At 41.4% G+C, this 13,075-nt stretch overlaps 1 protein-coding gene across 4 annotated transcripts; it reads right to left on the reverse strand.

Moving 5' to 3' along the window:
* Positions 1–6,094: 6,094 nt before the first annotated feature.
* On the reverse strand, positions 6,095–11,495 carry TMEM177 (transmembrane protein 177). 4 transcript variants are annotated; one of them, XM_031053418.2, is made up of 3 exons: positions 11,445–11,489; positions 9,351–9,691; positions 6,095–8,236 (listed from the first exon to the last, which is right to left on the reverse strand). In XM_031053418.2, the coding sequence occupies exon 3, from the start codon at positions 8,220–8,222 to the stop codon at positions 7,287–7,289; it is 936 nt and encodes a 311-aa protein (XP_030909278.2). In that variant the 5' UTR covers positions 8,223–8,236; positions 9,351–9,691; positions 11,445–11,489; the 3' UTR covers positions 6,095–7,286. The 4 variants fall into 4 exon arrangements, with proteins under 4 accessions (XP_030909278.2, XP_005153872.2, XP_030909280.2 ...); XM_005153815.3 differs by lacking the exon at positions 9,351–9,691 and having other exon boundaries at positions 11,445–11,495; XM_031053420.2 differs by lacking the exon at positions 9,351–9,691 and having other exon boundaries at positions 11,435–11,486.
* Positions 11,496–13,075: the final 1,580 nt, after the last annotated feature.

Genomic DNA, 13,075 nt, shown 5'->3' on the forward strand with positions numbered 1-13,075 from the left:
CTATTATTAATGAGGAATTATAAAACCCACTTCAAGTTTTATGCCTAACTTACATGAAGTTTCCAAAAACCATAAATATATCTGTCTATGGGTACCTACAGAGAATTGTATAACATGCTTTTATAATGTAGTCACTGAGGCAGTAGAACTCATTCCTTGTGAGAAAAGATCTCACAAAGGAAGACTTTCTATAGAGTAATTCTTTCCTGCTCTGTTTTCTGAAACATACAGATGCCTGTAATCTAGTCAGGAAATGCAGAACACACCCTACCCCTCACCCCTCCCAGAAAAAAAAAAAAAAAAAAGGAAAAAAAGTTTTGTTCAAAACCAGCATCATTATTTACAACATGGGTTGATCTTAACTTTCAGTCTCCCCTTAGAAACAGATACAGCGTTTCCCTGTATAGTAATTAATTTGTTGTTTAAGAATGAGTATAGCTTTACAATAGGAAGGCAGATTATAGTTTTAGCTTTATTTCCACATTTACTATCTTCTTATAGTTACAGTGAAGTAATTTATTACTTTCCACTTCTGGAAATTACACTTCTGGTTTTTATATCACAAATTATGGCTTCAGTCTTAACTGATTCATGCTGATACCGAATGTTATATTTGTGATAACAGAACTGCACAAAATTCCATTTTCTCTGGCTGGAAATAATAGCATGGGCTTTGTGGATCATCATACTTGGTAGAGCCAGAATGGTATTCACCTGTTACATGTTGCTTAGTGGAAGTTGGAGAAGGAACCATCACATTCAGTTCTCAACTTTAAATAAGGGGATATTCCACTGAAACCTCTGGTGGCTGTGCAGCAACTGTCCAGTCCAAGGGAGCAGGAACAAGGAATTGGTGTGGGTACGGGAACTGAAGCAGAAACATTTGACTGGGACGCATGTGTTACCTGCAGTACCTGGAATGTGGCTACACACAAGGAAGTGGGTATTGATGGAAAAGGTGAATACTTGAAGATGCACTGAACAGACTTATTTTTACTGTAGTTGATACAGTCATGAAGATGCTACTCAAGAGCAGCTAAATATCTGTGCATAATGTCAGGACTGGAAAGCTTAGCTCTATTAAAGAGATAACCTAGAGATTGGGTGCAATTGATTACAGAACTCTGTTGCAATTCTTGTGTAATATACAGCTTTCTAACAACATCAAGATTTAGAAAAATTGAGGAATGTGGGATTATTTTCTGTTGTTTTCCCTAGGTTCTTCTGTGTTCCAAACCCCTCACCCTTGCAAGAGTTATTAAAAATACTTGGTTTGGAAAAAAAAAAAAAAGTTCTTTTTCATCAGACAAAACCCAATAGATCTCTCTGCTTCTGCTCAGTGGCAGGTGATTAAAACACATCTATAAGCTCCTCAGTGGAACTAGCAACACAAGCAACTTGAGAAGTCGGAGTTCTCAGAGCCAGTGTGCAGTATCCCTACACAGCAGCACTCAAATGTAAAATGGCTGTGCCTGAACTAGGGTATCATCAGTACAAGCAGCTAATGGTATAACATTGCTTGTTATTTCTCAAGTCACAATATGTCACCTGGCTACAGAAGTATATGAAATTCTGTGTGATTTTCAGGAATAGGAAACAGAATTTCTATGGGCTCAGAGGTAACAGAAGCATAGTGACAGAGGAAAATCAAGATCAGAAGTGAACTGGGTACCACAGATGATAAGAAATACATCTCTTAAAAAAATGCTAAATAAAAAATTCAAAAGCAATTTTTTTTTTGTTGTGGCAAAGCAAGAAGGTATCTAACCAACACCTATTTTTCATTTAGGCAAAGGCATTTTTCATTGTGAAAACATGTAGATTAAACCTAATAAACAAGAAAGAAGTTCAAGCTGCTGTCATCTTTAGCTAGTAAGTACTGTAGGAGCAAGTAGGTAGTGCAAATGCAACTGCAAGCAGCAAGTGAGAGCTCAAAAAGTTCAGAAATCTTGTTTGAGTGAGCTGAAGCAGCCTGCAAGATGAGTCAGCTGGCAGCTGAGGCAATTAAAGTAGCAGAGCAAGGGGAAATGAACAGAGAATGAAGAAACAACATTCCCACTGGAAAATTATTTCAGCAAGTGACAGAAACAAAGCTACCAAAAATCAGCAGGTCTGCACTAAACCACTAGACAGTTACTAAAGAAAAGCTGTTGGGATACTGCATTCCCTTTTTAAATGTTCCCTCTGCAAGAACTGCTGGAACCTAAAATCGGACTCATAGTGTCTTATGTTTTATAAATACTATTAGTCATCCTAATGAGATTTGCTGTTTTGCAAGACATCTACAGCAGAAGCAGCTTGGCCACACACGAAGGAGGACACTGCCTCACCTGTTATTCATTTATATTGAAAGAAACTGTTAACACCTTGACCACATTAACAGTAATGCTCCTGCAGACCGAAGTAGCTACTATGTGTAAACACAACTGGGACACAAAGGGGGCCCAACTTCAAGCTGATGGAAGTGCGACCCTTGGTAAAAAAAACCCTCAAACAAACAAAAAATTCCACCACAAATGTTCCGTAGGGAGCATGATGTGGGGGATAATTCTATTTTCAAAACTTAGGTGAAATATTCTCAATTACAGCCATATACAAAAAGCTCATTGTTACACTAAGAGGCAGAGGTCACATTATAGTAAGTACTGCATAAGCATATAATACCACAAATGGTTTCTGCAGTAAGGAGTACAAGAAGACTAAGGTGGGGGAAAATAAACATAGACCTGGACTGACTGTGTTTTCTAAAGAGCATTTTTGGACACAAACTGAGTTTTTAAGAGGACCCTTTCTTTCAAGATTGGAGACCGGGATACATCATGGCAAACTTTGTCTAACTGAGAAGAGCAAGAGCTCCCAACTGCAAAGACATTTCAGTGTTCATTTCTGGCTATGAAGTCTTAGTTTTGCTTGTCCAAAATACAGCTTTCTTTTTCTATACGTGAAAGACTGACTTCTAGCCAAATTTTAGTAGTTTTTTTCCACTTTACAGGTTTGGCACTTTGAGCATCTTGAACATACTTGTTTTAACTAAACAAATTGATATATTCTCAGTGAAAAAGAAGCCCAGTAAAACATCTACAAGACATTTTTCATCTCTTTCAGACTTAGCTTGTCTAACATACCAGTTCTGAGATAATAATTACATTGTTTTCCTGTTCTTAAGTCTCGTTTTGTTAACAACCAAATTCAGCTTCTCTGACGACTGACAGTGTTCTTCTTATTCTGAGATCTTAATTATGTCTTTCTACATCAGCACTCCTCTGCTTACCAGTGTGTTCTGCCTTTCAGTTCACACACTTCCAACTGAGATGAATGAAATCAAGGAGGAACTGGATGCATGGATGGCAGGTTGTCTGCAACTTAATAATTTTTATATTAATGTAATCACACCTGCTATATGAAGCTTTTAATGAAGACAAGCAGATAACAATTGCAGGATGTGGCCCACATACTTGTCTCAGTGTCTGCAGCTTGCTAGGAATTGCATTTCCACATACATGCCTATGGTTGTTTTAATGATGCCCACAATGGCTGATATAGTAGTCATACTCTGGGATGGATTCTCTGCATTTGTTCCTTTAACGAAAGCTGCCTGTGATTCAGTGATGATGATTTGACTCATACATTTTAATTCACTCCTACCCAAGCCACACTTTGTCACAGTGGTTGCTTCACAACTGCTATGGCCAAGGGCAAAATGACAGCAACTGGCTTGGCTTCCAGCATCACCTCTCCCAACACCACCAGCTTATCCTGCAGGGCGACAGGCTTCATAGTTGGCTCTCTCACCATCATATCTGTCAGGTTCTAGAAACCATTGCAATGTGAAAAGGGGTGGTAACAGTGCTCTACTAATAATAAAAAGTGCTGTTTTCTAAAGGACCACTACACTTCAACTAAAGCTGTTGTGGCAATACCAAGGGGGACATTCTTTACCCACATGACATCTGAGTGGCGATTTCTCTCTTGAAAGCCACCTCTGAAGCTCCTTCTGATAAACTGCAAGAGCAGCCAGATACCTTCTTCCTCAAGAAGACTCTAGCTCTCAGTCTTGCTCTTCTTCTGACTGCTGTATGCTTTTGACCATTAAACAAGCTGAAGGCATTTCTGTGACAACAAACCATAATTTTCAAGATAGGGAAAGAAAAGTGAGCCAGGCCCTACATTTGTTGTATGTCAGTGGGAACTCTGAGCAAAGCACCTAGGTAGCTTTCATCTCTTTCAGTATTATCCACTAAAGCTTTATGTAACAACAAGCATTACATTTATATACAAATTTAGTTACAAGGATAATTTTCTTTTACCTAGAAAATTCAGGATAATGTAAACAAACCAGTTGAAGAAATCTCTCTTTAAAGTAAGATTGTGTATAAATTAAGACCGGCAACTCATTTTGGTTATTTGCTACTCATACTTCATCCTTTAATCACTTTACCTGTGATTTTTGTACACATGTACACCAATCATTTTTGTACACAATACCCATTTTTATGAGAGTTATTTCATTCACACCATCACTTTTACAGTTTCTTGGCTTAGACTTCTTATATCCACATCTTCTTCTAGCAATTCCCACTGCTTAACATTTTCTGTTGCTTTTCTACAGAAAAAATTGTATGAAGTCAGCCTCATCTGAGCAGTGCAAGAGAAGCCACTTACTACTAAAACAAGTTTTCTTCTCAGAGTTTTAGCTTCAGAGCTGGGGGAAACTGTAAGGCTGTTCACTGACACTATTTACAAACTGGTTCACTTGGCCTCTTCTGGGGCATGGCATGAACTTGTTTTTCCACATAAGACTGTTCTTAGCATGGAAGAGCATGACATTTTCACCTTTAATTCTGGGGTGCTTGCTTCTATTGTACTTTCAAAACTAGATCATTTCTATTACCAGTACAGGGAACTCCTAATTTTATTCCAACAGAAGTTCCAGAAGAACATTTGCAATGTTATAACCATGCATGAGTATTCTTGTGGCCATGTATTTGAGTTGTGCTATTCTTACTTAGCAAACAGCATGGGTGATCTTGCAACCAGCAATTAAGTGGCAACACATACAGGATACAAACCTTTTCCAGGACAACCCATATGTTCCCACAGTTCAGGGAAACCTTAATCAGCAGTTGTGATTTCAACTGCATTTTCCTGCATTTCATTGACAGTACTATGCTTCCAGATTACACAGATGGCAACAGAACAGGAGCTTGACTATATAGAGATGGAGGTGCACAAGCCCTTGGCAAGAACATCTCTTTGGAAGGCAAGGGTATGTGAATTAATACTAGTCACCCTTCCTTTATTGACACCAACATGCCACAACAAGTTCAAATAAGGGTAAACCAGATATGGCATTTAGAGATACGTGGAGCTTCATGAAGAATCCCACTGTAAGAGTAAAGCAGAGCGCACAACTGCAAAATGCATTAGCATCACTGGTACTTTACAACCTGAGAATGTTAAATAACAGTACTAGCTGCAGGCACCTTGATGAAAAGCAACAGTAAGGAGTGGCAAGAAGCAAGCAGATTAATTTTGTTTAAACTGCTACTTGTCGTAAATTTCACAGAATGCCTGTTTCCTCTCTGCATTCACTATGTAATAGCAGCTCCTTCAACCACATAAAACAAGTGGGCCAAATTGTTTCTGAGACATTTAACGGAGTTTAGACTTGTCTGAAGGAGTAACATTAGGATGAATTGAACTCACAGGCTATATATAACAGCTGTTATTCCAGTCTTGAGCCACTACATCACTCAAACAAAAAACCTCTATCTTCACCAGTAATACTGGATTTATCTGGAAGAGATGTCAAACAAAATTATCCTGAAGCTGTGAAAGCTCCCTGCCTAAAGTCTCCCTTTATTCTATACAGGCTAGGAGATTTTGCCAAACTTTTTCATGAAAGTCACAAGAACAATAAGCTTATGCCCCTATTCTGTAGCCAGAAATTACCTAAGATGCATGTCATGACTTCACACTTCAAGGACAACTGTAAGTGATAGGTGGTGGTCCAGAAAACCATGACATGGATTACTGCAGCAGAAACCCAAACATCTTATGCATATGGTTTCAGCAATATAAAGCAACACCAGAGTTTGAACAGCCAGTACATAACTTTATTCAATGAGAAAACAGAATTTAGTAGTGTTTTGAGCAAACACAGGCATGACAGTTATTATTGTAGCAGATGAATAAAGGACAAAACCTGGGCAGATAGGACACTCAGCACAACTGTGACTATGGTACAAAGCAATTGAACTTTCCTGTAAGAATGACAAGAGAGATGAGAACTGCTGTGATATCACCAGGAAGGAACAATACAAAAGAGGGCTGCAATAGAAAAGATCGGACTACGAAGTCTGACAACTATCACCTTGGAAACCACATAAAAGCTTCAAGGTGAGGCTATAGCAGAAAGTTTACTGCCATGCACTAGAAGACCTTTCAAGAAGATTAGTAATCCTGGGCAAAGCTTGGTTCTGGCAGACAAAACCTTAGACTAGTCTGAAAAAGGAGAATGATATCCTTTGGCAACTCTCCATCACAGATCTTACCAGATTCTGCAACAAATGCTGGACTTACACCTTGGCTTCTTTGACATAAAAGGTGGCATACATCTACATGGCTTTTTAAATTAAACAAAATCTGTACCAAAGCAAACAAGAAACCCTCTCCTGACCATGCTTATCCCACTTGTGAGAAAACAACCAACCCATGACAGTCACATTACGTAGTGCCACTGCTCAGAAACATTCAGCTACTGCAGTCACCAAGCCATGTAGATACCAGACCTATTTAAGCAAAATGATACAGATGTTGGTAATAACCTAGCTGTATTAGTATGAACTGTAAGTTCGTACTGTAAGTTCAGTGTAAGTAGTGTGCTCTACAGAAGAATCTTTGGGTTGTTTTACAAAAAGGAACAGCAAACTTACATACAAACACCCTGATTAAATGATAATGCTCCTAAAATTCTCTGTCGCATTTTACCCTTTAAATTTTCCAGACTGCACTGGCAGCAGAACTTCCAGATCAGTGTTCGAGAAGCTTTCCTCCTCTGTGGTCTTGTGATTTGAGATGCACACAGCACAGAGCACTTTTGAAGCAAGTCGTTAATATTTTAAGAAAGAATTCTTTATTCACAGAATGTGCAACAACTTGTTCGAGCTATATGCAAAAATAAACCCTGAAATTCTAATCACGAAGATGTAGGGGAAAAAAAAAAAGGCAGCACAGCAGTGTTCCAAGAGAATACACAATTCACAAGTTTAAAATTCAAGCACTCCCTATGCCTGGAGCTCTCTTAAAATATTAACAATCAAATCTCTTCGGTAAGTGTATGGGGTATACTTTATTCTGAACCAGTGCCTTGGGAACAGGTTACCACTTGGGGCATAAATTTTCATCCCTTGTTTGCCCATCAGACCACGAAAGATTCTGTTGCGGGACAGGATTTTATCATAGAATTCAACCCCACCTCTGGCGTAGTCTTTGGAAATAGTAGCTGCCTTTCTGTCAGCCTTGCAGTCTAGGTGATAGATCAGAGCGTCGTAAGAAACGTAATAGCACATCAGTCCAGCAGCCGCAGTTACGAGGTTACAGATGCCACGAAGTATCACAGGGCCAGAATACAAACCCAGAAGTAGCTTTATACCCCTCCCACAGAAAAATGTACCAGCTAAGCAAGTTGGAGCCACAGCTGCACTTGCTATAGGGCTGCCATTCTGCAAATACATAACTTCTCTGGCAAGGGCAAACTTCTGAGCTTCAAGAGAAAACGTCAGAGCTTCCTTCAAAGCAACTCCTTCGTTGCTCTCCCAGTCTACTTCCTTGCCACTGATCACAACAACATGGTTGACTATTCCTTTTTTGTCCTCGGCTGTGCTATCAAAGTTAGGAGGGATGCCCACCAAAGAGCCTGCAGGGAGCCAGGGGATTCCAGCACTCACAGGGTGGAAGCCAGAAGCTGCAAAGGCTCGATACGAGTCAGCAGACTTCACACCAGTATCTTGAAGGACATCCTGAAAGACACCACAGAGCCTCTGTGAAAGCTCAGCTGGCTGCCCCTCTGACCAGCACTCATGCAACAGTTTGAACGTCTGATCAGGAAACACATGATAGGAAAGGTTTGCACCAAACAGTCCCATGCAAGAAACAGCCAACAAAGTGATCTTGCGCTTCTTTAACCACACAGATGCCTTCTTCAGGAACCGCACTGCCATAGTTAAATCCTAACCTGTTTGTAACATAAAGTCAGGAATTAAAGTGTGCATAAATGGGTCTCATCTCTGCATCATTAAAAAAAAAAGGGGTGAACATAATGAGAAGCAGAGCACAGTAATAGAAGAAACATTCTCTCTTTTACTTTAACAAAACACCTTTACAGAGAAAGTGAAGTTCATTAATTTCTGAGCCTTGGAACATAGGATGATTGATACTAAGAATAAATTTCTCCCACTCTTCCAGTAAATCAATTTAGTGCAATAAAGACAACAAAAAAGCCACCATACCTCCTCCTTCCCCCAGCAATCAATACATGTTCTGTATTTACCCAACATACTTGCCTAGTCCTTGCCAGCACAGTCCTACTGTTGCATGCCACTACAAAGACTACAAATATTAAAGCCAGAAACAGCCAATAATTAATCTACACTAACCTCCTCTACAGTACAGTTCCAAAAATTTTAATCAGTAACATCAATACTAAATTTCGTTACTTAAGCTTGACTACAACTACCAAAAGAGGATCACATTTTGATTTGAAAATTTCAGGAGGCAGAATTTACATTCAGTTTGTTTTAATGGACAGTCATCTTGCTATTAAAAAACCCTGAAACAACCCCCCCAAACCCTATCACAAACACACACACATACCCCTCCCAAAACCAGTATGTGTTTTTTCTAGTTTTTTTCAGGGTTTGGTGGGTTTTGGGTTTTTGCTTGTTTTTCCAGATTTCAACTTCCAGGCAGAGGCTGTACCTTACTCACCAAAAGCTATTTTCAGAAAGCAGCATGCTTTCAGTTGCTACTTTTAAAAATTTGTCTCTGAAATAATTTCTCTGACAAATAATATGTGCAACCCAGAGCATAAACTGGAACAAAAATTGTTTCAGGGCAGACAACTAGGTTGTGACTCTTTAAATAAGAAGATAAACTTAAGAACTCCCAAACCAGCCAACTCCTTCAGTTCAAGAGTCCTGCTTCCCTTGGGAAGTATCAGTTCCTTTTATGCTCCAAGGCACATGATGTGCTCTGCTCAGAAAAGCTCCCATCTCTTACAAAATCCCATTGGCTATAGAATTGTCCCCCGGAATAATGCTACTATACATAGATAAAAGTGAACTAGGCACCTAAATCCAACAGACATCAGGGAAAATTGGATGCCCCTGTTTTCATTTGCATCTTGTAACGTCTGTTCTTGCAGGCCTTTAACACGTGAGCTTCAGAGAATCTTGGTGCAGCTGTTGAAGACATTAGTATTTCCAGCTGTCCTGACAGGAAGCTGAGGTGGCAGAAGAGAACCACGCTTTGATAAAACAACCAATGTCTTAGTGTAGAGCATTATCAAAGGTGGGTTTCAGCTATGGTGCTGGGCTTTGTACGCAGCAGCTGAAACACAGACATATGTTGTCTTCTTCCACTCATGCTGAACAAGAACATCCCGCAGAGGCAGAGACTGGACAACTGGGGGCTGTAACATCATAAAACAGCACTGTATGACATGCCAGGATACACCAGCCATGATCAACAGCAAATGAGTATTAACCACAGGGAAACAAAAAGGGATTAAATTAAAGGCAGTGTTTTAATGGTATGTTATTACTTGTCCTTCCTATGAAATGAAGCTCTTTCAGACAAATTCACCAGGGGAAGAATAATCTTGCTTAATGTTTATACTGCACTGCACACATACTGAGTTCTTAATAAAAACAATGATGCATGTAAGTATACAATAATTTAATATGTATTTCTAAGTGTAATAAGTGGTGGTATTCTTGCATTCTGCTAAAGACTGGAGGTGGTGATTTGTTTGACAAAACTGTTTAAGAAAAACACGCTAAAGAGCCAAGAGCTTGGGTGAAACCCAATTATGCAAGAAAACTTCCTTAATAATAGAGCTAAAAAACAGAAAATGGTAATAGTAAGCCCAAACGCCCTCTTTGTAGTTAACAATCTCAGCAAATCTGGTAGTCTAGACCTCCTTGAAAATGTCATGCCATTTACAGTGGGGAGGCTGGCACTTGCAAAGCAATGATTATATGAAGCCTATCACTTGATCCACACGTGAAAGTGAGCTCATGTTAAAGAAAACACTCTCATTTGGGCTGCCTAACAGATCTTTTGAAGATTAGGAACACAGCAAGAGGAACATTCAGCCTCCATGTTATGTCCACACCAGCACAGGGAAGGACAGACCATGCTGAAAACTAGTCTGCACTCCCTTTTTGCATGACCAAACGGTGCTTGCCAAGCCCATGGAATGCCAAGTACTCCTCCTGGTCAGGGACTTGGGATGCCAGGAAGCACACCTGAACAGGCAGGCAGCTGGCAGCTGACTGGTGAACCACAGGAAAGCTTGGCAGGAAGCTCTGTTCTTATCTACATACTTCTCCTGAACAGCCAGAACAGACCCATTGCAACCCAGGCTATGTTTTTGATGGGATTATGCCCAACAGTCCTGCCACACACCTAATACAAGAATAAGCAGGAAATGCCAGGCAGTATTTATTTTCTCGTGCTAGTCAATACTCATGAAAGTAACATGAAAATTGCCTTCAATACCTTTTAGCATTTGTGCTTTCAAATCTTCCCGGAGGGTGAGCACAGCCTCTCAGCTCCTGCAGATAATCCCACTGCTGCCCTAACTGCATATGGCATTTTTATTTTTACCCATAAACTTTGCACTATTTATGTATAACAAGGCAACCAGAAGCTACAAGGCAAATCCCACAGACCACATCCTGCAAACCTAACCATTAGCTCCCATAAAGCCACAACAATGTTTATAAGGTGGTCTCCCCCAAATGCTTAAATATTATTTGCCTGTGGTGTTATGGGTACTTGCTGTCATTCAGTTTGGGAATTTTAATAGCTAAAGTTCAAAACGAGTAAATTTAAGCGTTCAAATAAATCTGTTTACTAACTGCATACAGATGAGGCGAAAGGGAAAGCCCAATTTCCAACATTATTAGTCAGGAAGCAGGGTGAGGGCCGGACCCGCTTCCAGGCCTCAGGATTTCAAGGCTCACTTAGCGAAAAATAAAAACATAACGGGGGGGGGGGGGGGGTTTACGCGACTCCCACACTGTCCCCAGGACCAGGCCGCGGGGTAGGCGTTCCCAGTCCTTCCCTTCCCCTTTCGCCCCTCCATGCCTGTGGCGTCTCGCCTCAGCCCGGCCTCTAGTCCTTGTCCTCCTCCTTCCGCCGCCCATACCTGCACCTACCGAGGCTCCCCGCGCGGCGGCCGAGGCGGAGCTCCGGCGGGCTGGCAGCCTCCCAGCTGCTGTGCGGCGGGCGGAAGGAGCAGGGGAAGGGGCGGGCTGCGGCGCCATGGCGGGGCGGTGTGTGTTGAGGTAGGGTGCCCTTCAGCAGGGCGATGCGGTTATCAGCGGCTCAGGGCTTGAACCCACCAGAGTGAGCAGTGGCCTCGGACAAACCGGCGGCAAAGCTCTCCTTCCCTTTCGGAGGTCCGACCAGCGGCGCTGCCTGGAGGCGAGGAGCGAGGCCGAGGGGTGCTCCCCTGGGGGCACTAGAGCGGCAGCTGCGGCCCGGGAACGGGTTTCTTCCCAGGGTCATAAATCCATCCTGTGTCCTTGTGTTTCGTGCTGTAACCCCTTGTGTTTTTCCTGCAGAATACCTTACACATGTATTATTAATACAGCCCTCCCACAGGAATGCTCACTGGGAAGGCAGTAAGTGGCATGACTAGCATGCATCACACGGGTTTTATTTTCTCTGCCATCTTTAATAAGAAAATAACACATGCAGGGATTTTTATTTGCTTTAGAGTTACGATATGCTGGAAGCAGAAGATGGCCTGTGTAGTTTCTCAGTAATCCTGCCTGGATTGCGTCCACAGCTTGGGTGCTCTGGGAAGCTCTGCTCTCCGCTTGGCAGCGCTGGTTTGCTCTACAGAGCAGCATCCTTTGGCAAGCACTGGCCTTCGGGGACATGGCTCTGATAAGTCCAGCCTTGCCGTTAGGTTGTACAGCCTTTGCAAAACAAGGTCAGAGAATAGCTTTTGTCCAGCTTAGGCTTTTGTTTGGATAGTGGATAGTAGAAGATCAGTTTTGCCTCATCTATAGGAGAGGCATATATTGATGCTCAATGCTTGTTTTAAAACTTACCTTCACACCAGGCAGGCATGAGGTATCATTTTTTCACAATCCAAGTAGAAATAGTGCTTTGTAATGGGTTGAGAGCAGAATAGAAATAAAAGCAAGCTATGCGTATTATCAGATTAATTTTGACATATCTATATTTTTTTCATAGCAGCCCCTGATTGCAGCCCCTCTTCATAGAACGCCTAATTGAGGCATTTCTTTCCAATAAAAGTTTAGTTCCTAGAAGTTTTGGCCTCAGATATGCTTTCACATGAAAGGATTAAGATTGCAAACTGAATTCTTAGTTTTTGTTCAAATTCAGGTATTCCTCCAGGATTTATGTGGACATATCCTAGGGAGACAGCTAGGGAGATATTCACCCTAACCTTTTCCTACTAGATGATCTCCTGCATTTTAGAAATACTAGTGCTAAACAGGCCTGGATAGGCATAGCCAAGCATGGCTCCTTGTTGTGAACAGAGACTGATAGTGACAGCCTTGCGTTTAACTTCCAGTAACGAAGTGTTAATTGCTAAGAAAACACACTCCCTCATGAGAAGGCACAGTTCTGCCCTTATGTTGTGTTTTTATGCAAAAGGCAAGGCAGATGAACGGTTTGCTGCCTCTCAAAGGGAGAAGTCAGAGGAAAGACACCACCTTCCTCACCTCTCCGTCTCCCTCTGAACCACTTTTTGCCATATCTGGCATCCCTCAGACCCTCTTGTGCCACTGCTTTTAACTCACTATCAGCA

Source organism: Melopsittacus undulatus, chromosome 4 (assembly GCF_012275295.1).
Source record: "Melopsittacus undulatus isolate bMelUnd1 chromosome 4, bMelUnd1.mat.Z, whole genome shotgun sequence".
In the NCBI taxonomy this organism is placed as follows: Eukaryota; Metazoa; Chordata; class Aves; order Psittaciformes; family Psittaculidae; genus Melopsittacus; species Melopsittacus undulatus.